The 26,612-nt window shown below is 27.8% G+C and overlaps 1 protein-coding gene across 6 annotated transcripts in view; it reads left to right on the top strand.

Moving 5' to 3' along the window:
- LOC111638464 (exocyst complex component 6B-like) overlaps positions 1-23,728 on the top strand; it is a 63,842-nt gene extending 40,114 nt beyond the window's left edge. For 3 of the 6 annotated variants that reach the window (XM_023384185.1, XM_023384188.1, XM_023384189.1), the window contains exons 8-20: positions 5,857-5,977; positions 6,809-6,880; positions 6,970-7,173; positions 7,245-7,354; positions 7,724-7,835; positions 7,907-7,986; positions 8,082-8,136; positions 8,219-8,291; positions 17,522-17,628; positions 20,193-20,334; positions 21,536-21,609; positions 21,677-21,789; positions 21,856-23,728. In XM_023384185.1, the coding sequence (XP_023239953.1) occupies positions 5,857-5,977; positions 6,809-6,880; positions 6,970-7,173; positions 7,245-7,354; positions 7,724-7,835; positions 7,907-7,986; positions 8,082-8,136; positions 8,219-8,291; positions 17,522-17,628; positions 20,193-20,334; positions 21,536-21,609; positions 21,677-21,789; positions 21,856-21,982 (1,390 nt within the window). In that variant the 3' untranslated portion in view covers positions 21,983-23,728. Of the gene's footprint in view, positions 1-5,856; positions 5,978-6,500; positions 6,557-6,808; positions 6,881-6,969; positions 7,174-7,244; positions 7,355-7,723; positions 7,836-7,906; positions 7,987-8,081; positions 8,137-8,218; positions 8,292-17,521; positions 17,629-20,192; positions 20,335-21,535; positions 21,610-21,676; positions 21,794-21,855 lie in introns of those variants that run through there. The other 3 variants (XM_023384187.1, XM_023384190.1, XM_023384186.1) reach the window with 2 other exon arrangements.
- The last annotated feature ends 2,884 nt before the right edge of the window (positions 23,729-26,612 follow it).

Below are 26,612 nucleotides of genomic sequence, written 5' to 3' on the forward strand. Positions count from 1 at the left end.
AATTCAGATTCTGTATTTTTTTGTTATTAAGAATTTGTTTTTATATTGATTTGATATTGTTATGCAATACTTAAACTTGAACTAAAATATGATGCAAAAATTACTTTAAATCTTTGTTTTCTGTTTCTTGGTTTATAGTTCTTTCCTCTTAACACAGTTAAATCTTTTTAAAAGAAAACAAAAACAAAAACAAAAATAGCATTTCATTTTCTAAGCTCATAATATTACTTTTATGAGATGGTTATTAATATGGTTTTCTTTTTTGTTTGTTATTTTTGTCCCAGATAGTTTCAGGCATATCTTTTGCTGCTTTGTAAAAGTTAAATTAACATTATGAAGCATTATACATTATTATTTATTTATGTTAATAAAAATTTGTTTTCTAAAAAATTATAAATTATGATATAAGCTATAATATTTTAACATTTACATAATTTTCCTTGAAAAGAAATTTTGAATGTATATTTTTATTTATTTATTTATTATAAACAGGAATTATTTTAAATGAAATTCTTACTTGTAAAATATTAATTAATATTTAATTAAATGTTATAATTATTTATTTATTTATTAATATTAAATATTAATGCAATTAAAATATATTTTAAAAATTGTTATGGTGAATAAATAAATCTCATTCTTGAATAACTCAACAATATCTGTCCTATTGCTCATTTAGGAATCAATATTATGATATGAAATTACATTAATATATTACTTAAAATGAAAGGTTTAAAAATAGTGTAAATTAGTTTAAAAATAGTTCTAAATTGGCCTATATAGTCAAGTCACTTAAAGTGAACATTGATAAAGTGAATTCTCACATTAATGCAAATTTTGTCATCATCTTGGCAAAACACCATTGTTATAACATTAATTTTCACACATTAAAGTGAACAAAAATTTTACTAGAATTCTTAAACTGGACAGTAAATTAGTTTCACTACCCCAAGGAATAACTGTGTTTTTAATTCATATTGAAAAATGTAAAAAGCAAAGTGGTGCTGTAAAAAATTATTCTACTCAAAGTAGAATAACTTTCTTCTCCTAGTAATCAAAGATGGGTTCAACCTTTAATTGTAGAGCAATTCAAACATCTGCTTTTAGTGGTTAATTCTACTATGCTCTGAAAATAGGGGTTAAAGTTTAAGGACATCCACCCCTTTAAATGGATGCAGTTCAAAGCAAACATATACTAGTTTCCATATTGGAGTTTATAGGGTGATGCCAGGTTTGATTACTTTACAACAAAATTTTCTCCTTTTTTTTTACTCTTTTAGCACCAAAAAAGATCATCTACTTTTTCAAACAATCTTCAACAGGAAAAAAATTATGAATTTCTTTTATCATTGTTTTGTTTAAACAATTCTGATATACTACTACACACTTAAACAATAAATACTCTCTCTTCCTCATTTTGTTTGATTTTTTTTTTTTTTGCTTTAATATTGTACATACTGAATAGGTGGCACTGCAATCACCAGTATCAAAATAGCATCTTTGCAGGAGAAAGTTCAATGTGCTGTGTGTTTAAAGAAACAATCATTGATTGTGGTTCAATGATTTTGTAAAGTATGAATAACAAGTTCAAAATAGAGTATGGACACGGACCACTAGATGTGAAAAGCATTAAAGATTGATGACATAAAGTTTGAAAAGATGATAGTGTTGGTGACCTGAAAAGAAATGACAGCTAAGTGTGAATGAAGAGACTCTTAGTTTTGTGTGTAAAGCTTCCAACGTTGTTCCTGCAAAACCAGTGAGTGGATTTGTGGGTATTATATTTCTGCACATCCACTCAATGTATTCTCAATGTTAAAGAATATTAAATTGATAGGTTATGTTTTTGGTTATTCAATCATGACAACATTATATAATTATAAGTTTTTATTAGAATTTTTTAAAAAAATCAATACTTCATAGAAAATCATTACTAGTTTATGAAAATTTAAATTGTATAAACTATAATTAATCATTTATTGAAGTTAATAAAGAATTTGTTTTATTAAATGTAAATTAAATAAGTGTTCCTTTAATTTTTATTAAATATATTTCTATGTATTTTCTTTTTAGCATGAAACTATTGATGGTTATAAAGAATATTTCTGTGGAATAGTAGGGTAAGTAATATAATATGTTTTTATATATTTTGAATTGTAAAATTGTACAATTTAATGTTAGCTGAGTTTAAGATCAAAAGATTAAATTGAATATAATTAAATATATCCAGATTCATAAAAAAAAATTTGGTTAAATTTTACGTATGTGCACCATCATGGCAGTGGTTGCGACTGTTTGTGCTCCCAACTGACTCTTCCTGGAGGGGAGACGCTGAGTGTATAATGTACTACAGGTAACCCCTCTATAACACAGCACTTCTATAGCATGGATTCACTCTAGCATGGTTCGAGAATTGGGAACATCCCCTGTATAACACGGTGGTTTTATAACACTGTTCGGGAATTGGGTAAAACCCTCGTACAACATGAAATGTAATAAAGGTTGTATTCTTTTATACTTTCACATAACTCTGCACGAGCATTCTAATTGTTTTCATGGCTACTTTGAATGCTCTTTCAACAAATAATCCATTTAATGGTTATATTTTACAATTGGGACCTTTCTTTTGCCTCTAAAAGCTTATTTTAGAATTATAGATTCCTCCATCACGATACTATCGATAGTTCGGGCACCACCGTCTTTATTTCACCATTGTTTCTAAATGCCTACAAACAGCAGAGTGACCGCTATTATTGAACACACCCAAAAACTGTTACCAGTTGATAATGCTCATGCTGAGATCATCATATAGGATGAATAATCCTCTGGTAAAATATTTACTTAAATAATAAATAAGTATTTTACCTATGAAAAAAATGAATAATAAATCCAATTTAAATAAGGATTTAACAGCATGCTTTTTTATTTTTGGAACCTAACCCCCCCTTTTCGCACTAGTTCTTTGTTTCGTATAACACAGATTTGCATAACATGGCAATTTTTTAGAACGTAACTCCCGTGTTATACGGGGGTTACCTGTTATTGATTCATGGTAGTTCTTGAACACATGTATCAATAACTAGTGATGTTATACACTCAGCAGCTCCCCTCTGGGAGGAGTCAGTCAGGAGCATGAATAGTCGCGACTGCGGCCATGATGGTGCATGTAGGTAAAATTTGACCAAAAAATTTGATACATATAAATTGAATCATGCAATTAATCATCAAAACACTTTTAAAGCATTTTAAACTAAAAATTGTAAGTAATATTTTGAGTAATAGATCAATAGATATAAGCATTAAGATATTTTACTTGCTTTGCATTTTTGCCATTTTCATCTGATTTAAAAAAGGAAGAATATAAATTACAGTAAAAAAAATTGCAATTGAGTTAACTGGCTGTAAAACTATTAATTTTTATAAATTTATTGCAATTCAGAAAATATTATTTTTTTTATTGTTAAGATTTAGTATAGATATGCTAACTTACTGTTTTAAGTATTATAAATTATGATAATTATCATTTTGAACTACATGTTTGAAGTTAATAAATTATTTAAAGAAATGTCATGAAATTATATGATTGTAGAGTTTAATTCAGATTCTGTATTTTTTTGTTATTAAGAATTTGTTTTTATATTGATTTGATATTGTTATGCAATACTTAAACTTGAACTAAAATATGATGCAAAAATTACTTTAAATCTTTGTTTTCTGTTTCTTGGTTTATAGTTCTTTCCTCTTAACACAGTTAAATCTTTTTAAAAGAAAACAAAAACAAAAACAAAAATAGCATTTCATTTTCTAAGCTCATAATATTACTTTTATGAGATGGTTATTAATATGGTTTTCTTTTTTGTTTGTTATTTTTGTCCCAGATAGTTTCAGGCATATCTTTTGCTGCTTTGTAAAAGTTAAATTAACATTATGAAGCATTATACATTATTATTTATTTATGTTAATAAAAATTTGTTTTCTAAAAAATTATAAATTATGATATAAGCTATAATATTTTAACATTTACATAATTTTCCTTGAAAAGAAATTTTGAATGTATATTTTTATTTATTTATTTATTTATTTATTTAGGTACAAACTTCAATTATATTACAAAAAATAAAAGATAAATAAATTTTAGTAAGATATATTCATAAAGTTACCTTTAAAATTACAAACTTACTACAACACCTGTCCATTTTCTGAGGGAATTTTTTATTAACAAATGTTTTCAACCTACTTGAATAGGCCATCGTCAGGTTTTTAAATCCATTTTTAGAAAATGTTTCACAAATAGAACATTCCATACAAATTTTAACTTTTAAAATACAGTGGGTGATTGGTTAACGAACAAATCGGATAACAAACACTTTCGCGAAAGATTTTTATGATTGGACAACGAACACTTCACTGAACAAACATAAAAAGAAGCAACAGAAAATAAAGAATACGATTGATTTTCTCCTGTCTTCAGGTAACAATTCGAAACCTTTCAGAGCGCAGGAGACATCAACATTGACGCTCAACCCGATACTGATTGGATAGTGTTTCCCCAAACTTTGAAACTCTCCATTGTAATTCCAGCTTTTTGTTTACTTTTTTGACAAATGATTTGTTTATAGTCTTCACAAGACTGTTAGGCACTCCATAAGTTTTGCATTGGTTTTTATTTTCTAAAAGTGAGAGTTTAACAGTCCTATCAGGTATTCATTAAAGTTTTAACACCAAAATTTCAAATTACATTCGGGCCTCACATTTACATAATTCTTTCATGCATTAATTTCTGTTCTCTTAATTTTTGAGTGTGCTTTTCTGAACTTTTTATTTCAAACAGAAATTGATAATATTATGGAGCATAAAAAGAGTAGAGTGTCAAGAACTGTGCTCACCATAGAAATCAAGCAAGAGATAATAGCCAGAGAGTGGGCAGAACATGTCTGATGCTGCTAGGCAATATGGCTTGAACAGGTCTACAGTAGGCACAATCTTAGCTAAGAAAGATATAATCAAGAAGACTCAAAGAGCTAAAGGAGTAACGAAAATCACATCTGAGAAACAAAGATGTTTCATCCATGAAAAAATAGAGAGATTGCTTTTAATTTGGATAAAAGAAAGGGAAATGAAAAAAGATGTAACTAGTATGACTATCATTCAAGAGAAAGCTAGAGAAATTTTTGAAGAACTGAAGAAACAAACTCCACATTCGTCACGAGGAGATTGAANGTTTGATTTCAAAATAATTTAGATCATTAATTTATGTTTGTAAATAAATTTTATTTTATTTAACTTTAGTAAATTAATTCAAAATATTATAATTTAGAAATTTTGATCACCTATTAATCCTTAACTTTGTAAACTATATAATCTTGACCTTGACCCTAAAAATAATTAATATGAACTTTTAATAAAGTGAACTAACTACTGTTTCCCTAGTGATTCATATGAACATTAGTTGACTGTAGTGTATTTTATTTTCTTTGTTAATTATCGTATATTTGATAATTAATAAAATATTACAAATTTATATTAATTAATTAAAAGAATAAATTCATTTTTTAATAGCAAACTATAGTTTGATTAATTTTTCTATCTTTATGGTTAGAATTTGTAGTTTAGAATTTAAAATAGCTTTTAAAATCTTAAAAAATCATATTAATAATTACTTTTTCTTTTTTATAATAACCAAGTAAACCGTGTTAAGATTTTAAAATTAAAAATTTTATTGAAACATGATTTTAAAGTGTAATTTTTAAATACATGTTTAATGATTTCTTATTAATAAAGGACAGGTTATACTATTTATGCCATATTTTTTGGTAGTTTAATTAATTTTTACTTAATATAATATTTTTTTTTCAGCTTTTTTGTAGTAGAAGATCATATTTTAAATACAGCTAATGGTCTTGTAAATAGAACATATTTAGATGAAGTTTGGAAAAACGCACTTTCTACCATCATTGCTTCCTTAAGAACTCATTCTGTGAGTACTTTTTTTTTTTTTTCTATAAAATGCCTGACTTGAAATCAACAAAGACCAATCAAAATATTTTTTATAAAATGTATTTAACTTAATAACTCTTATTCATGTAATCACCTAAATTTGACATTCCTTGAATGCAACTGTGTTACAGATATAATTACAATTTTCTTTAATTTATTTATACATATATAATTTGAAGATTTAGTATAGATATGCTAACTTACTGTTTTAAGTATTATAAATTATGATAATTATCATTTTGAACTACATGTTTGAAGTTAATAAATTATTTAAAGAAATGTCATGAAATTATATGATTGTAGAGTTTAATTCAGATTCTGTATTTTTTTGTTATTAAGAATTTGTTTTTATATTGATTTGATATTGTTATGCAATACTTAAACTTGAACTAAAATATGATGCAAAAATTACTTTAAATCTTTGTTTTCTGTTTCTTGGTTTATAGTTCTTTCCTCTTAACACAGTTAAATCTTTTTAAAACAAAACCAAAACAANTATTTAGATGAAGTTTGGAAAAACGCACTTTCTACCATCATTGCTTCCTTAAGAACTCATTCTGTGAGTACTTTTTTTTTTTTTTCTATAAAATGCCTGACTTGAAATCAACAAAGACCAATCAAAATATTTTTTATAAAATGTATTTAACTTAATAACTCTTATTCATGTAATCACCTAAATTTGACATTCCTTGAATGCAACTGTGTTACAGATATAATTACAATTTTCTTTAATTTATTTATACATATATAATTTGAATGGTCTTCTTTCTATAAAAATATATATAATTTGATTGACATTAATCTTTTATAGGCATACTGTTCTGATCCCAATTTAATGTTAAAAATCAAGAGGCTTATTCTTCTTTTTAGCTCTACTCTTCAAGTAAGAATTGCATTATTATAAAGTTTTTCATTTTGATTATTATATAATTTGCTTGATTTGTATTTGTCAATTAATTCATTCCATTTCAGAGTTATGGTTATCATGTTGGGCAATTATTTGATCTCCTATTAGAAATTAGGGATCAGTATAATAAGATTTTAATGAAACAGTGGGTTCAAGTATTTCATGAGATTTTTGAAGAAGATAATTATCATCCAATTCAAGTAGAAAATCAAACTGATTTTGATAATGTTACTCAAGTCTTCCCTTATAACGATGAAGCTTTAAGCAAGGTATAAATTAAATATTTAATATTTAATTTAAAACAAATTAAATCTTTTACTGAAAACATTTTTGTTATTAGGCTCCTTTTCCGAAGAAATTTCCATTTTCTTTATTTGTACCTAAAGTGTATGGTCAAGTTAAAGAATTTATATATACCTGTCTTAAATTTTCTGAAGATTTACACTTAAGGTTAGAGAGAGTTTGTTTTCTTTTTCTAATTAAGAAATGCCATTAATATTTAAAATGAAAAAGCTATTACATTTACAACAAATGAATTATACAATCTTTTTGTAAGCAATTTTTTTTATTAAAAAAATATTTCAATTGGTTTCTTAATTAATTTCAAAATTAGAATGCAGTTTTGAACAATTTTCAAATTCCAAATTTAAAATATATAAGTGAATTTGACAAAATGCTTACATTTAGTAAAAAAGTGTAAAATATACATTAATTCTTATTAAAACTAATTAAAAGTTTATGTTTAACAATTACTATAAAATATTTAATTAAACTGATTGAAACAAATTCTAAAAATCATTCTTGAAATGTTAATCTTAGCCAGACAGAAATAGAAGATATGGTTCGAAAATCTACAAATATGTTATTGACAGAAACGTTAAGTGATTGTCTGTCAACATTAATAAAAAAGCCCACATTAGGTCTTCTTCAGGTTAGTTTTTACAACATTAATCCAATGATGTAATTCAATGCAAAATATATATCGACATTTTCTTTATATAGCTCATTCAAATTATGATAAATACTAATTATTTAGAAGGTGCTAGTGTATATTTGGAAGCTTTTATTTCCAATATTACGGGGTAAGATAAATATAATAATAATTTATTTATTTATATTTAATACTTTCTCAATTTTTTATATTTGATTTTTTTCATTATTATTATTATTATTATAGTTCTACAAGTGATAGTTCTCATTTAGCTAAACTCCAGAGTCGATCTATGTTTAAGGTAGATTAATTACAATTCACATTATATTTTAAAATGGTTTTAATTGATGTTTAAAAAATAAAAAGTGTGTTTTATCATTTAGGATGCAAGAGCTGATGCTGAAGCTCATATATATCAACAGTTAAATAAAAAAATTGATGAATTTTTAGAATTAGGTAAGTTATTAATAAAAAAAATCCATTATAGAAATTACACAAATTCAAGAAAATGGATGCTTATATATAGTTTTCTTCATCAATTTGTGTTAAAACACAAAATTATAAATTTGCAAATAATTCCAGAATTAGATTCTGGAATTCAAAAGAAATTGTAGTTTTGAATTGATAGAATATTTTCCTTCCAAAACAAAATACACCTAACCATGAATTTACATGACAGATTGTAAACAAGTCTAACATTTATAAGGAAAGTGGAAGGATAGGATTCAATATTGAAGTTTTTATTCACCAATATAAAATGAATGGTTTAATTTTGTATTTATCACATTTGTATAAAAAATAATCTTTAAATATTTTGTTTATTTATTTATTTATGTATATATACATGCATGTGTGTATGTATATAAACATAAGATATAAAGATTAATGAAGATGGACTTTTATTGTGTCTCTGGTTGTTAATAAAGAAACAATTTTTCTTTCATTCTTTAGTTGAAAATCTTGCATCACTTCTATTACTAATTTATTTGATTCCAAATTTTTTTTACCAAAGACATTGATGATCTAATTCATTCTCAAAGCTTGTCTTTTGTTTCTATTTAATTCTTTATAGATTTCTTGATATAGGGACTTAGATATAATACATATATATAAAGTTTAGATATAGTGCAGAAAGAGAATTCCCATCTCTCTGAACATGTAAATTGAAACTAGTGGAATTACCAAACATTCTGTTAGATTTTTATGAGGCTTATTCACACTTAATTAATAATCCAAAACAAAATAATTTGGATAGAAGTAGGCAGTTAGTATACCATCTCTTGATAAATTTAATAATTATAAACAAATCTGATTATTTATTTATTTATTTATATTTAATACTTTCTCAATTTTTTATATTTGATTTTTTTCATTATTATTATTATTATTATAGTTCTACAAGTGATAGTTCTCATTTAGCTAAACTCCAGAGTCGATCTATGTTTAAGGTAGATTAATTACAATTCACATTATATTTTAAAATGGTTTTAATTGATGTTTAAAAAATAAAAAGTGTGTTTTATCATTTAGGATGCAAGAGCTGATGCTGAAGCTCATATATATCAACAGTTAAATAAAAAAATTGATGAATTTTTAGAATTAGGTAAGTTATTAATAAAAAAATCCATTATAGAAATTACACAAATTCAAGAAAATGGATGCTTATATATAGTTTTCTTCATCAATTTGTGTTAAAACACAAAATTATAAATTTGCAAATAATTCCAGAATTAGATTCTGGAATTCAAAAGAAATTGTAGTTTTGAATTGATAGAATATTTTCCTTCCAAAACAAAATACACCTAACCATGAATTTACATGACAGATTGTAAACAAGTCTAACATTTATAAGGAAAGTGGAAGGATAGGATTCAATATTGAAGTTTTTATTCACCAATATAAAATGAATGGTTTAATTTTGTATTTATCACATTTGTATAAAAAATAATCTTTAAATATTTTGTTTATTTATTTATTTATGTATATATACATGCATGTGTGTATGTATATAAACATAAGATATAAAGATTAATGAAGATGGACTTTTATTGTGTCTCTGGTTGTTAATAAAGAAACAATTTTTCTTTCATTCTTTAGTTGAAAATCTTGCATCACTTCTATTACTAATTTATTTGATTCCAAATTTTTTTTACCAAAGACATTGATGATCTAATTCATTCTCAAAGCTTGTCTTTTGTTTCTATTTAATTCTTTATAGATTTCTTGATATAGGGACTTAGATATAATACATATATATAAAGTTTAGATATAGTGCAGAAAGAGAATTCCCATCTCTCTGAACATGTAAATTGAAACTAGTGGAATTACCAAACATTCTGTTAGATTTTTATGAGGCTTATTCACACTTAATTAATAATCCAAAACAAAATAATTTGGATAGAAGTAGGCAGTTAGTATACCATCTCTTGATAAATTTAATAATTATAAACAAATCTAATTTTTAATTTAGAATATTCTTGAAGAAAGAATTAGCCCAAAGTGGGACTCAAATCTGCAACTGCTGCTTGCCATGAAGTTGTGTTACCAATTAAGCTACTTGGACATCTGCTCTGTCAAATCTGTGTCCCCAGAGCTATTAATTAATTAATTTAAATATAGCCATACTGGTCACTCATGGCTATTTCAACTGCATCACCACTACAGAATCTGGTGGTGATGCAGTTGCAATGTCATAATAGCAAATACAAATGTTAATTTTTAAATTATGTTAAACTAAAATTCTATTGTATCAAATTAAATCTTTCCAAATTTTTTGATTCTGTTAAACTGAAATCATGCTATTCCAGTACTGTATAAATTAAGGATTAAGTACACAAAATTACCAATTTTGAAGTCATTCTAACATATGGTTCTATATAGAAAATCATATCTTCAAAATTGGTAAAAATATTTTCATGAATAGACAATTTAGGCAGTTGCTATTTTGTTTATTCTAATTTTTTCCAGAAACAAAATACAGATCCATATTTCCACAAGGTTGTTGTTATTTTATGTTTTGCAATACACAATTATTATTAATTTTCTATTCCTATTAATAATTGAAAATGGGCAAAAATGTATATTTACAGATTATCTATTATATTTTTAAATTTTTTATATTGAGATTTTATATTTTTAGTTATATATTTTGTCTTATATGTTAAAGAACTTTTTATAGTTCTACAAGTGATAGTTCTCATTTAGCTAAACTCCAGAGTCGATCTATGTTTAAGGTAGATTAATTACAATTCACATTATATTTTAAAATGGTTTTAATTGATGTTTAAAAAATAAAAAGTGTGTTTTATCATTTAGGATGCAAGAGCTGATGCTGAAGCTCATATATATCAACAGTTAAATAAAAAAATTGATGAATTTTTAGAATTAGGTAAGTTATTAATAAAAAAAATCCATTATAGAAATTACACAAATTCAAGAAAATGGATGCTTATATATAGTTTTCTTCATCAATTTGTGTTAAAACACAAAATTATAAATTTGCAAATAATTCCAGAATTAGATTCTGGAATTCAAAAGAAATTGTAGTTTTGAATTGATAGAATATTTTCCTTCCAAAACAAAATACACCTAACCATGAATTTACATGACAGATTGTAAACAAGTCTAACATTTATAAGGAAAGTGGAAGGATAGGATTCAATATTGAAGTTTTTATTCACCAATATAAAATGAATGGTTTAATTTTGTATTTATCACATTTGTATAAAAAATAATCTTTAAATATTTTGTTTATTTATTTATTTATGTATATATACATGCATGTGTGTATGTATATAAACATAAGATATAAAGATTAATGAAGATGGACTTTTATTGTGTCTCTGGTTGTTAATAAAGAAACAATTTTTCTTTCATTCTTTAGTTGAAAATCTTGCATCACTTCTATTACTAATTTATTTGATTCCAAATTTTTTTTACCAAAGACATTGATGATCTAATTCATTCTCAAAGCTTGTCTTTTGTTTCTATTTAATTCTTTATAGATTTCTTGATATAGGGACTTAGATATAATACATATATATAAAGTTTAGATATAGTGCAGAAAGAGAATTCCCATCTCTCTGAACATGTAAATTGAAACTAGTGGAATTACCAAACATTCTGTTAGATTTTTATGAGGCTTATTCACACTTAATTAATAATCCAAAACAAAATAATTTGGATAGAAGTAGGCAGTTAGTATACCATCTCTTGATAAATTTAATAATTATAAACAAATCTAATTTTTAATTTAGAATATTCTTGAAGAAAGAATTAGCCCAAAGTGGGACTCAAATCTGCAACTGCTGCTTGCCATGAAGTTGTGTTACCAATTAAGCTACTTGGACATCTGCTCTGTCAAATCTGTGTCCCCAGAGCTATTAATTAATTAATTTAAATATAGCCATACTGGTCACTCATGGCTATTACAACTGCATCACCACTACAGAATCTGGTGGTGATGCAGTTGCAATGTCATAATAGCAAATACAAATGTTAATTTTTAAATTATGTTAAACTAAAATTCTATTGTATCAAATTAAATCTTTCCAAATTTTTTGATTCTGTTAAACTGAAATCATGCTATTCCAGTACTGTATAAATTAAGGATTAAGTACACAAAATTACCAATTTTGAAGTCATTCTAACATATGGTTCTATATAGAAAATCATATCTTCAAAATTGGTAAAAATATTTTCATGAATAGACAATTTAGGCAGTTGCTATTTTGTTTATTCTAATTTTTTCCAGAAACAAAATACAGATCCATATTTCCACAAGGTTGTTGTTATTTTATGTTTTGCAATACACAATTATTATTAATTTTCTATTCCTATTAATAATTGAAAATGGGCAAAAATGTATATTTACAGATTATCTATTATATTTTTAAATTTTTTATATTGAGATTTTATATTTTTAGTTATATATTTTGTCTTATATGTTAAAGAACTTTTATACATGAAATTTTTTACATTTTTAAATCAAAATTATTTTGTTTCATATTGCATGTTTGTTTCTTTACATAACTGTAAAATAATTCTAAATTATTATATTAAATGTTCACTGGAGATCATTATTTATTATGAATTAATAGAACTTTTTAAAACACCTGTAAACTTCAAGAAAGATGACATAACTTTTGTCAAATAGATAGTTATAAATTTAATTTTTATTTGTTTTACATGAGATTTACTATTAAAAATAAGAAAATATATGATATGAAACATACAGATGTTAATAATAATCATTTTTCAGTTAAGAAGTTTTAGTTCTTATTGCTATTTAAAATAAATCTTATAATACTTATCAGTATAAATGATAAATTAATACAATTGTTTTGCACATACAGTAGAGCATCGATTATCTGAATATCTATCAACCAAAACATTGATCAACTGAAATATCAGTTAACCGAAAGTGTTCCAGTCGGAAAATTTAAATTTCTGCTAGTGCTGTGGCACTGCAATATTTGGATATCTCTTAGGCTGCTCCAATATTATTTTTGTTGGTGTGCATGTTTTAGCTGGCAGCACTGTGCGACCATGAGATGGTACTTAAGGATGTACAAGGATTTGAATGAATTTCAACATGAGATAGGTTAATATATTTTTTCGTACATAATTGGTTATCCAAAAAATCAATTATCTGAACAACTCCAATCCCAAATAGTTTCGGATAATTGATGCTCTACTGTATCTAAATATATATTATTCCAAATAAATTAGAGAGGTTGCAGCTGACATTTTCAGCTCAAAACATGAACGTCAGATGTTGAACACCGCCATCTGGCAATTCTAGAAGGTTGATAATGGCGTTTGCTACATCTAGCATGGCGAGTAGAAGTTCAGCTTAAACTTCTTCATTTTTTTTGTGTTTGTGGTTAAAATAATGATTATTTAAGCATTTATGAATAATATTGTAAAGAAATGGACGATTTTAATCCAGAAATTATTTAATTATTCAATTTTTTTGCAAGTGATGTGAAATGCCTATAGAATTTACATATATTCTGTACATAATAACTTATCATAATTCTGTAGGAGTAGGTTTGTTCTTTCACAGCATCTTCTACCATCAACAGCGTAATATGTTTGTAAATTTTCTAAAAATAATTTCCCAAGCTGATTTTGGATTTACATAAGCCACTACTTCCCTCAACAAAAGTATGAGGTAGTCCTATCATACAGTAGGAGACACAACGCTAATTAAAAATAATTATTTAGTGTTATTAAACATCCTATAAATACTTTAAAACAGTTTAATTTCGCTGGTAACATTCATCATTATTAAACGTTTCTGCCATTTTTCAACAATATTCCATGAGTCAGTGTGTGACGCGAATGTGTCGCACAATGTGTTTTACTTGGAGTTCAAATGTCAAACATGTACTGCTTGCCATACAAGTTTAACGTTTGAACTTCGGCTGCAACCTCTCTATTAACAGTAAGAAAACATTTCTGTATTTTATATGAGAAATTATAACACAAGTTTACACAATAATAAATTGTGGATAAAGATGAATATCTGATTTAATTATTTAAATTTTAAAAAATTTTTTATTGTATATTTATTATGAATTTTTTATTAGCTATTAATTACTTGTCTTAGTCATATTTTATTTTTTTTCTTTCTTTCTGAAATACTACAAAAAATAAAAGATAAATAAATTTTAGTAAGATATATTCATAAAGTTACCTTTAAAATTACAAACTTACTACAACACCTGTCCATTTTCTGAGGGAATTTTTTATTAACAAATGTTTTCAACCTACTTGAATAGGCCATCGTCAGGTTTTTAAATCCATTTTTAGAAAATGTTTCACAAATAGAACATTCCATACAAATTTTAACTTTTAAAATACAGTGGGTGATTGGTTAACGAACAAATCGGATAACAAACACTTTCGCGAAAGATTTTTATGATTGGACAACGAACACTTCACTGAACAAACATAAAAAGAAGCAACAGAAAATAAAGAATACGATTGATTTTCTCCTGTCTTCAGGTAACAATTCGAAACCTTTCAGAGCGCAGGAGACATCAACATTGACGCTCAACCCGATACTGATTGGATAGTGTTTCCCCAAACTTTGAAACTCTCCATTGTAATTCCAGCTTTTTGTTTACTTTTTTGACAAATGATTTGTTTATAGTCTTCACAAGACTGTTAGGCACTCCATAAGTTTTGCATTGGTTTTTATTTTCTAAAAGTGAGAGTTTAACAGTCCTATCAGGTATTCATTAAAGTTTTAACACCAAAATTTCAAATTACATTCGGGCCTCACATTTACATAATTCTTTCATGCATTAATTTCTGTTCTCTTAATTTTTGAGTGTGCTTTTCTGAACTTTTTATTTCAAACAGAAATTGATAATATTATGGAGCATAAAAAGAGTAGAGTGTCAAGAACTGTGCTCACCATAGAAATCAAGCAAGAGATAATAGCCAGAGAGTGGGCAGAACATGTCTGATGCTGCTAGGCAATATGGCTTGAACAGGTCTACAGTAGGCACAATCTTAGCTAAGAAAGATATAATCAAGAAGACTCAAAGAGCTAAAGGAGTAACGAAAATCACATCTGAGAAACAAAGATGTTTCATCCATGAAAAAATAGAGAGATTGCTTTTAATTTGGATAAAAGAAAGGGAAATGAAAAAAGATGTAACTAGTATGACTATCATTCAAGAGAAAGCTAGAGAAATTTTTGAAGAACTGAAGAAACAAACTCCACATTCGTCACGAGGAGATTGAAAACCATCCAGTAGTAACTTTGAATTCTAAGTTTAGAAGGAGAATTGGCATTAAACATATGGTAATTTACAGTGAGTCTGCTAGTGCAGATGAAGAAGTTGAGTTCTGTCTCAGATTTGAAGAATTCATAAAAAAAGAAGGGCATTGTCCACAACAAATTTTCAATTGTGATGAAACTGGTTTATTTTGAAAGCGCATGCCTAACCGTATCTATGTTATGAAAGAAGAGAAAAATATTGCTGTGCATAAACCCATAAAAGATCAATTGGCATTACTTTTGGGAGCTAATGTTAGCAGTGATATGAAGCTTATCCCACTTCTTGCCTATCACTCTCTGAGAACCCTAGAGTATTTTAAAAAAAATTCCATAATTAAAGAAAAACTGCCATGATATGGAGATTGAATAAAAGGGTATGGGTCACACAGGCTTTTTTTCAAAGAATGGCTGTTTGAAGTTTGTTCTCCAAGCATCAAGGATTACCTTCAGACTAATGAATTGCCATTAAAAACATTGTTGCTATTGGACAATGCACCAGGACACCCAAGAGACCTTGAAGATAATTTGCTGGAAAACTTTCCCTGGCTGACAGTTCAGTTTCTACCTCTGAATACCACTTTGTTGATTCAACCAATGGATCAAGAGATTATTGCAGGTTTCAAGAAATTGTACATTTGAGCATTGTTTCGTTGGTGTTTTGAAGCATGCCAGTTCTCCTCAACGATGACATTAAAACATTTTGGAAAGAAAAATTTTATATTCTTGAAGCTATACGGCTCATTCAAAAGGCATGGTCAGAAGTCACTCAATGACAGTTGAATTCTGCTTGGCGAAAGCTGTGTCCTCCTGCATTCAGGGAGACAGAGATGATGTCCCTGAAATTATGGATGAAATTGTGACAACTGCTAGAGATCTGGAATTGGAAGTGAATAAAGATGACATTGAAGAGCTCATAATGGAATCTGAAACTGATCTGACTACAGAAGAACTCCAAGAATGCTTAAATGAAGAACACCAAGAAACTCAGCAAGATGTGTTTTCGTCTGAAAAAGAGGAAGATGAAAAAGGATCAATGCCTACATCTGCTATTAAAGATCTTTTGAAGAAGTGGGAGGGTGTCAGAACAACGGTCTTAGAATGGCATCCAAACCAAGTTGAGGTTAATAGGCTTGGGATCTCTATGACAACAATGCTATTAATTACTTCCGAAAAATCCTGAAGAAGAGAGAGAAGCAATCGACATTGGACAGATTCTTTAACCCCTACAAATGGAAAAAATATGACTAATAAAAATGCAAGACTGCGTATATATGTATTTTATTATTACATATAAACAAATATAGTAAGAAAGTATATATTTTTTTATTTTTTGGGGTCTCCAGAACAAATTAATCAAATTCCCATAAAAACCTATGGTAATTTGATAATCAGTTAACAAACAATTCAGATAACGAACAAAGTCTTGGAATGGATTATGTTCGTTAACTGATCACCCACTGTATTCTAAATACAAATTTAAAACAGGGAGATCTAAGAGTAGTGCCTAAATGCAAAGAATGCAAAAACAATACCTTCAGCTTTGAAATGCATCATTGAAAAAAAATTAGGACATAATTGTGTTCCCTTATAATCATATTTAGCTTTTGTGTTATAGTTTCATAGTTTTTTATTTGTATTTTGTTAACCTTATATTTTTCATAATTTATTTATTTAATTAATTTCACTTTTGAAATATTAATTTTTATTTCAATTTATATGGAATGTTCTATTTGTGGAACATTTTCTAAAAACGGATTTAACCTATTCGAGTAGGCTAAAAACATTTGTTAACAAAAAATTCTTTTAGCAAATGGACAGGTGTTTTAGTAAGTTTGTAATTTATCTCTGCTGAGTACTTCTGGACTGTAACTTTAAAAATTTTTTCTCACAGCTAATTATGATTGGTTATTAAATGAACCACAGGGTCAAGCTAGTAATTATTTAACTGATCTGATTGCATTTTTGAAGAGTACATTTGAAGCTTTTACTAATTTACCGGTAAGTTTCAATTTTTATTTAATAGCTGTGATCCAATCGCATTTAATTACAATGTATTTAATTATAGCTATAATTTCATGCCAATATATATTCATAATAATGTTAATACCCTTTTAATCATATCATTTGTGGGTTCAGCCAAAATATTGAGGACAGGATCTGATATATCCAGTACATACCTGCTTGAAAAATTTTGTGGGGTTTTTTAACTTCACAGATTCAATCCCAGGTCTCTCATAGCAATAGGCCAACTCTTTAATTGCCTTAGTCATACAGCTGTTCAGATTTGTCTGTTCTTTACAACTTATTTGATATATGTCTAGCAATAATCAGTCTTTCATTCTGATTTATCCGGTTACTAAAGCAGTCAGAAAAAATTTAATTTGAAATTTGATAATTTGTTTGTACAATTGCATTTCTTCCAATTCCTTCAATGTGGAATAGCTTTTGTATGCCATTTGGTGTTAAATTCTAGAGGTTTTTGGTGTTTAATTGAAAAGGTCAAATAAAACATAAAGTAAAATTTGTGTGATTAATTATAAATTCTGCAGGTGGGTAAGTTACAATTGTCTTTCCTCTAATTTTTTAACCAAAACTGCAATATTTTGTTTAAACAGAGTTTAAATTGGTTTAAAAATCACTAAAAATAATATGATAAAGTCTGGAACAAATTTTCCATTTTTCTATAAAGACAATATATCTTTTTTCCCACAGATTATACACACCCAATTCTGTTCCCCAAAATAAATTACACTGATGTTTCTTTCTCTGTTGTACTCCAAACAGAAGAAAGATATATATTATTAATTATTTACTAAACATTTAATTATTTACATTTACAATTTTTATGATTAAAGTGTGTCTGTTCATAAAAATTGGATAAATATATATTAGAACATTGTCCTCTTAACAGAGATTCAATATGAATCCATTGAATTCAAAGTAGCTACTACATAATACTTTATTTAGTTTAGCATGCTGTAATAGTATATAATTAAATTTTTTATTAATGAAAATTTGTTAATTAAATCATTAAAGTAATTAAACATTTTAAAGCTTACTACATAATTAATATGTAAATTTTCGACTATAAATTCGTATCTTCTATTATCAGGACTTGTTATACTGGTTTTACAGATATTATTACAAAGATTAACAGAAAACAATTTTTATTTTATTTCATATACCTGTACAGGTATATGAAATAAAATATCATTGAATCTAATAAAATATCATGAAATCAAATATTATATATCAGGTTTATTTCATATACCTGTACAGGTACAGTTTACAGTTTACCTGTACAGCTAATCAAAATTTACATTGTAGGAATGATTAAATACATGAGCCAATCGCAGCCCGATAGGTGTGAACTTTACAGACTAAGGCTGTTCGAAAGGTTTTCTTCTATAAAATTAACCGATTCTAGACTAATTCCACTCAACATTTCCAAAACACGTATAATTTTTTGGGAGTAATCTGTATAAACTATGCTATAAACAAAAAATTATAGGATTACTTACCGAGTGTGTACCGTTCGACTACGCCGTTGCTTAAAGCTGGTTTTCATCGCGGAACAGCACACGAAACGACGGCCGCAATTTCTGATAACGAATTTTTGGCGGAAAAATAACTTGACCTTTGGAGACATCATTAATATAAATAATTTTTATGGACGTTGAATAAGAAGTGTTTCTTTCACAAGAAATGTATAAAATTAGTGCTGTATTAGACTTACGGTACCTAATTTACATACTGTACAGACGATAATAAACTCAACTTACTAGCCTAAAATCTCCGTAGCGTGTTGCCAGGCGGCAGAAAGCATATATATAATTATAATAAAGTTACAATAAATTAAGTTAATATATAATTATATATACAGTACCTAATTTATATATAATTAATATATAATTATATGTACAGTACCTAATTTATATATAATTTATATATAATACTAAACAGACGATAGCAAACTCAATTTAGCCGCTCCGTAGCGTGGCGCAGGGTCGGAGGAAAGTAGTTCGGCTGCTCATCCACTATTGGTCCAGACTCTATCAATCTTGTCGCGAAACGACGTTATAGGAGGTACGTTATACGAAAGTTGCTACAATTTTTTCGCTACGTTATAGGAATTGTCGTTATAGGAACGTACGTTATAGGGGGTCGACTGTATATGAAATAAAATAAAAATTGTTTTCTGTTAATCTTTGTAATAATATCTGTAAAACCAGTATAATAAGTCCTGATAATAGAAAATACGAATTTATAGTCGAAAATTTACATATTAATAAGAAAAAAGGACATTGAGGCAATTTAATTAAACATACTGCATAATATTGCAGGAACAAGTTAATAATTACAACAGAGATCTGAGAGATTATCTGATAATTAAAATAATTCATAACCAGATATATTAAATTTATAAATATTTGTCTCCATTATTTGTGTGTGTACAAAATCAGTTTTCTGTATTATTTTCATGTATCTCAGGAACAACAAATTTGAAAAAAATGCATAATAATATTTTAACTTCTAATTTAAGAAATTTTTATTGTTTATAGGATAAAGTTGCACAGACAGCTTGTATGTCTGCTTGTAAACATGTAAGCAATGCTTTAATGGAATTTTTAATACACAATGATGTCAAATACATATCTATGGGAGCCCTCCAACAATTTAATCTTGATGTGATTCAATGTGAATGTAAGTAAATAACTTAAAAATTAAGATATCTTTTTTTATTAAATTATATCTGCTTTGAAATTTATTACATTTAAGTGATTATTAAAATTATGAATATAATATATATACCCAACGTGAAGAGAATGATTATTCTTCGATTACATTCTATATTCTAGATCATAGAATAATTGAAATTTTAAATTAAAACTTTAATTTTTATCGGAATTAAAAAAAAAAGTTTTTTTTATTCATCTCCAGAATTAGCATTTTTCATGACAGTAATTAATCAAATCAACAAAACAACCTTTATTTAAAAGTCCTTAATCTTTATAAATGAAAAATTTGTTAATACCCCAACATACAAAAAACTATTTTATATTAATATTCTACATAATCAAGAGAATAAATTATTTGAGTTATCAATGATAGTGAGAAATATGTTTTCTATTAACAATATATATTTGATTCATCATAAGTAAATCCTCTAGAAAGTAGAAATGAAAGTTAATCTCAAATTTTTCATTGTTATTGAATTTTAAATAATTTTAATTAATTAATAATAATGTAAGCACCCAAATAGATGACTGCAAGTCTGTTTTTTAAAATCCATTTGGGGCATGAACTTATTTGAATCTGAGTTTTTTTCAAAATTAGTTTTTGTATGTGTTAGTGCAAGTGACTGCAGGAGTCATTAAACAAAAATTATATCTAAACAAATCAAAATTGACAATAAAATATCATGCAATAATTCACATTGTTGTTTTAAATTAGTTGTTTATTGTAATTTTCAAATTATAATGACTCCATGCATTTACAGTATCTGTAATTTAGAAATTACAATTCAAGGACCATAGATCTAATTGAGTGTGTACAGTATTAAAATTCAAAATTCTGTTCTATATAATGCAGAATATGGTATTATTTATTAAAAAGTCATAATAGTAATAATTATTATAATACTTTTATCTTCAGTTTTAATAATAAACATACAAAACTTTTACTTAACTAATTTGAATTTGTATAAAATTTAATTATCAGCTTGTTGGCTAATAAGTAACATTTATTTTTTGTACATAAATAATACACTTAAGTGTATTTTTTAAATACAACTCAAGTATACCTATTCCATATTCATAGTGAAATAACTGCATCAGAGAAAATGAAAAATAAACTTATAGATGATGATATATATTAACTTTTGAAACATTCAAAATATTTTTAGTATTTGCTAATTCCGAACCAGTTCGAGGATTTGAAGACGGTGCCCTTCAAATGTGCTTTGTTGAACTGCGACAAGTAAGGATTATTTTAATAAGTTACAATTGCTTATATTTAAGTTATAAAATTATTTGTGAACATACAGCTTTTAGATTTGTTTATGACGTGGGATTGGTCAACGTACTTTCACGACTATGGTCAAGAATCTAGCAAATATTTACGGGTTAATCCGCAGACTGCAATCATTCTACTAGAAAAGTAAGTATTTGTAAAAATCTTATAAATAAATGTGTATAAAATTTTAATTTGTTTTTATTTTTGTAGAATTAGAGAAGCGGATCGAAAAAAGAACTTATTTCCATCTTTAAAAAAGAATGAGAGAGATAAGAAAAAATTATTAGAAACTGTTCTCAAACAATTAAAACAATTAACAGCAAATGGCACTTCATAGTTCTAATAAATGCCAAATTTTATAGTCTTGCAAGATGATAATCATTCGTTCACTATTGTTAATCCTACAATTGCTTCCAAGAGTTTGGTCATCAAGAAAAAAAGCCAAAAACAAAGTACCTCTCATAAATTGCATCAATGACCAATAACCGATGCAATAGAACACAAACTTGGACATGAATTGTGAGAAAAATTGCCACACTAGAAATTTGCTAAACCAGGTGCTAGAGTCGTGTCCAGTTTCGAAGACGTTCCCCCTCCTATCCGCGCATTAAAATTTTATATACGGCACATATTTTGAATAATGTAGTTGGTCATACAGAAATTTCATTTCCCATTATTATTTATATTGTTATAATTTTGTTGTTATTGTTACATAATGCAACTGATCAAAATGTGTAAATATATATATATATATAATTTGAAATGAAATAATTTAAATTTGGAATATGGTTAATGTATGTCAAATATTTAAGATAACGTTTAATTCGCATCAGAGGGAAAAGAATTCTATTCTGGTTTCAAACTCCCGCATAATATTTTCTCAACAAATCCTCAAAAATTTTATTCCATGCTACATACTTTCCAGTTAATTTAGTAAAAGTTCGATATAAAGATACTAGAGATCGTAAAAGACCGACACACAGTGTTGGTGTTGAATGTTGGGTAATTGGTTGAACTTGTTGCCACTTTAGTTGGCAAAGTCAAAAGACCCTGGTGTCAATGTTTGGTTTTGCTTTAATTTTACAACTTGTGTGCATCTGCTTAAAGTTTAGTGTTTTCAAATGATATAAATTTACTCTTTTTGAAGTATATTCAATGCAGTTCAAGCAAAGAAATTATATATTCTCATCCAAAAGAAGCCCTCCATAAATAAATATTATCAATAAAAAAACATTCCATGTTAACTTATGTAATTATTGTTATTTTTTTTAATGATGAAAACACTAACATTTAAATTATTGTTCTAGTAATGCTCTAGTATAATAGCAAGTTTTATTCAGTTGTAAAAGCAATAAATTTGTTTAGAAATCATTTTAAGTCATAGCTGCAATTGTGATTAGTTCTTAAGTCATTATATCGAACTTTTACTGTAACTATGACATTGGTTTTTTATTTTATCTATTTGTATTTAAAAATTAATTAAAATTGTCTATGCAAATTTGAGCTTTCGTTAGTTAGATTTACGAAAAATTGTCGACTTTCCCTTTCGACTGTTAAATTGAGTATATAAATATACGATATATATTTTTGTGATCTAAAATATTTTAGCACAAACCATCTTTAACAACGTCCCGAAAAAATAAACATGAACGTTAAAATTATTTTGAAATTCTACGAGCTGCGGAATCTAAGGTAAGATTAAAGTACGACTTCTCCTTTTTTTGCAATATAAACGTAGGTGTTAAATTGACGAAACTCAAGAATAGTGTGCCTCACATAACTGTGCTCTTATTGACTCTATTTAGAAATGTTGGCTTCCATACCCGACGTGAAAAAAGTTAATCGAAGCTCCATTTTTTGTATTTATCCACAAATAAATACGGGGACCTTTACTTGAACTGTAAGAGTAAAGAGGAAAAAAAGGCTCAAGTTTATATAAAAATAAATAAATAAAATAAAGCAAGGGAAAGAAGAAGAAAACAACCTGATATCAATTGTCAAAATGATGCCATTGCAAGTGATATTTCAAAATGGCATGTATAAAATTGTAAACATCCATTTTGTAATAAACAGTTAATCATAATATTGAGAGTATTTTCTTTATATTTTAAATTAAATGTTATAATGATGAAAATATGACAACTACTATTAGTGTTCAGCAATTCATATTGCTAGACTTACATATTTTTTCTAGCAATTTCAAAGCTTGGCATAATCCAAATGAACAGGTAAAATTTATTCTATATATTTCTAAATCTTGTGCTGTTTTTTCCTTATTTAATAATTAAATGTGGAAAAATAGCACAAGGTTTATAAATACTTAATCATAAAAATGGACACACACATCAATGAATTAATAAAATTTTGAAGGAAGAGGCACTTAAGGCATTGCTCCAGGGAACCTGGGCAAACAACTCCTCAAATCTTTTGTAGTTGATCTGGCCTCCCCATTGCAGGCTTTGCCAAACCCACAATGGGTATGGGGAAAAAATAGCCTAATTAGTGCTCATACAACAGAATTAGAATAATAATAATACACGAAATGTTAAATGTTCTGAACAAATATGCTTGACCCATTGCTCAAAATCCTAGATTTTATATATTGTTATCGTGACATGGGTTTTAAATTTACACTGGCAGAAAATGAAATCCCAACACCAAGAAAAAATTAGTTTAGATGAATGAAATTCATCTAAACTAATTTCAACTAATTCATATGAATAAAATTCAGGCAAAGCATTTGTCTAGGTAACATATATATTTGATTGAATTTTTAAGGTCACGGGCTAAAGTATGTGCGAGAAGATCTGTTTCAAATGTGAAATGATGGTAAATTAATAACCGTTGTAATTGCCACAATTTTGAATGCAAGCGTGCAAATGTGCATGCATTGTGTCATACAGGTGCTGTATGTCATTTTGTGAGATGGAGTTCTATGCCTGTTAGACTTGGTCAGTCAAATTAGCAATAGTAGCAATTGGATGACACATTCCGCATCACCTACAACCAGCATGGTTGTGGGTGATGCGGAATGTCCCATATGAGCTCAATGGGAGAAAGATCTGGGGATCTCACAGGCCAAGGCAACATGTCAACACTCCTTAGAGCATGTTGGGTGACAGCAGCGGTATGAGGACAAGCGTTATCCTGTTGGAAACATCCCCTTGAATATTGCTCATAAATGGCAGTACAACCAGTTCAATCACCAGTCTGACGTACAAATTTGCTGTCAAGGTGCTTGGGATAACGACGAGCATGCTTCTGCTGTCATAGGAAATCGCTCCCCAGACCATAAATCTTGCTGTCATAGACACATGACCTACACCACAGACAACTTGGTTCCAAGTGCTCACCTGGCCTCCTAAATGACATACGGCCATCACTGGCACCGAGACAGAAACAGCTCTCATCTAAGAACACAACAGTTCTCCCCTCTGCCCTCCAATGAGTTCTTGCTTGACACCACTGAAGTCGCAGATGGCAGTGATTTGCAGTTAGTGGAATGAATGCCACAGGGCATCTGATTTGAAACTGTCCCTCGAGTAATCAATTTATAACAGTTAGCTGGGTCACTCTGGCACCAACAGCAGCTCTAATTTCTGCTGCAGATGCAGTAAGATGAGCCACAGCCATGCGCTGAATACGGCAGTCTTCCCTCTCAGTAGTGGACCGTGTGTGACTGGACCCAGATCTTCTTGAGACAGCACCTTCCCTTGACCACAGCTGCCAACAATCATGCACAGTGGATACATCCCTGCCAAGTCTTTCTGCAATAGCACAGAAAAAAAATCCACCTTCTCATAGCCCTATTACATTGCCTCATTCAAACTCAATAAGCTGCTGTTACTGCCTTCTTTGTCTCCTTGAAGGCATTCTTGACTCAAACCTTAACTCTCAACATTCAGTCTAGACAATAAATAATGCTCAACAAGTTTACATCCCGTATTTACAGCAAACATGATTTGCATGTTCATAGTGGTGCTACTCACATCACTCTTATTCATCTAGCACGAAATTTGAATAGACATCATCTTTCAGATATGAAAACATACCTACCAAGTTTCGTTTATCTAGCACAACTCTTTCTTGGTGTTGGGATTTCATTTTCCACCAGTGTATATATATACTTACAAGGAGACAGATTTTTGATGATCTTTGGTGTAGAGGTAGTACACCATGTGAGTGTACTACCTGTAAAATACTAAAGTGCAACACTCAAATATAATCGAGAAAAACGAACTTAAAGTTTTCTTTAGCACTTTATATATAAGTTGTGTGTACTCCACTTGAGCGTGCTGTGGCGTGAGTGGTAACTCTCCTGACTCATACGCTTGCGTGCTCGGGTTCGATTCTCTTCTTGTGTATACTTTTTTTCCTTTTTTTTTATTCATAAATACTTATAATATACTGTACGAGTAGAAATTAAATTNAAAGATGACATTGAAGAGCTCATAATGGAATCTGAAACTGATCTGACTACAGAAGAACTCCAAGAATGCTTAAATGAAGAACACCAAGAAACTCAGCAAGATGTGTTTTCGTCTGAAAAAGAGGAAGATGAAAAAGGATCAATGCCTACATCTGCTATTAAAGATCTTTTGAAGAAGTGGGAGGGTGTCAGAACAACGGTCTTAGAATGGCATCCAAACCAAGTTGAGGTTAATAGGCTTGGGATCTCTATGACAACAATGCTATTAATTACTTCCGAAAAATCCTGAAGAAGAGAGAGAAGCAATCGACATTGGACAGATTCTTTAACCCCTACAAATGGAAAAAATATGACTAATAAAAATGCAAGACTGCGTATATATGTATTTTATTATTACATATAAACAAATATAGTAAGAAAGTATATATTTTTTTATTTTTTGGGGTCTCCAGAACAAATTAATCAAATTCCCATAAAAACCTATGGTAATTTGATAATCAGTTAACAAACAATTCAGATAACGAACAAAGTCTTGGAA

This window comes from Centruroides sculpturatus, unplaced genomic scaffold (assembly GCF_000671375.1).
Source record: "Centruroides sculpturatus isolate CEXI.00-Female unplaced genomic scaffold, Cexi_2.0 scaffold1204, whole genome shotgun sequence".
Lineage (NCBI taxonomy): Eukaryota > Metazoa > Arthropoda > Arachnida > Scorpiones > Buthidae > Centruroides > Centruroides sculpturatus.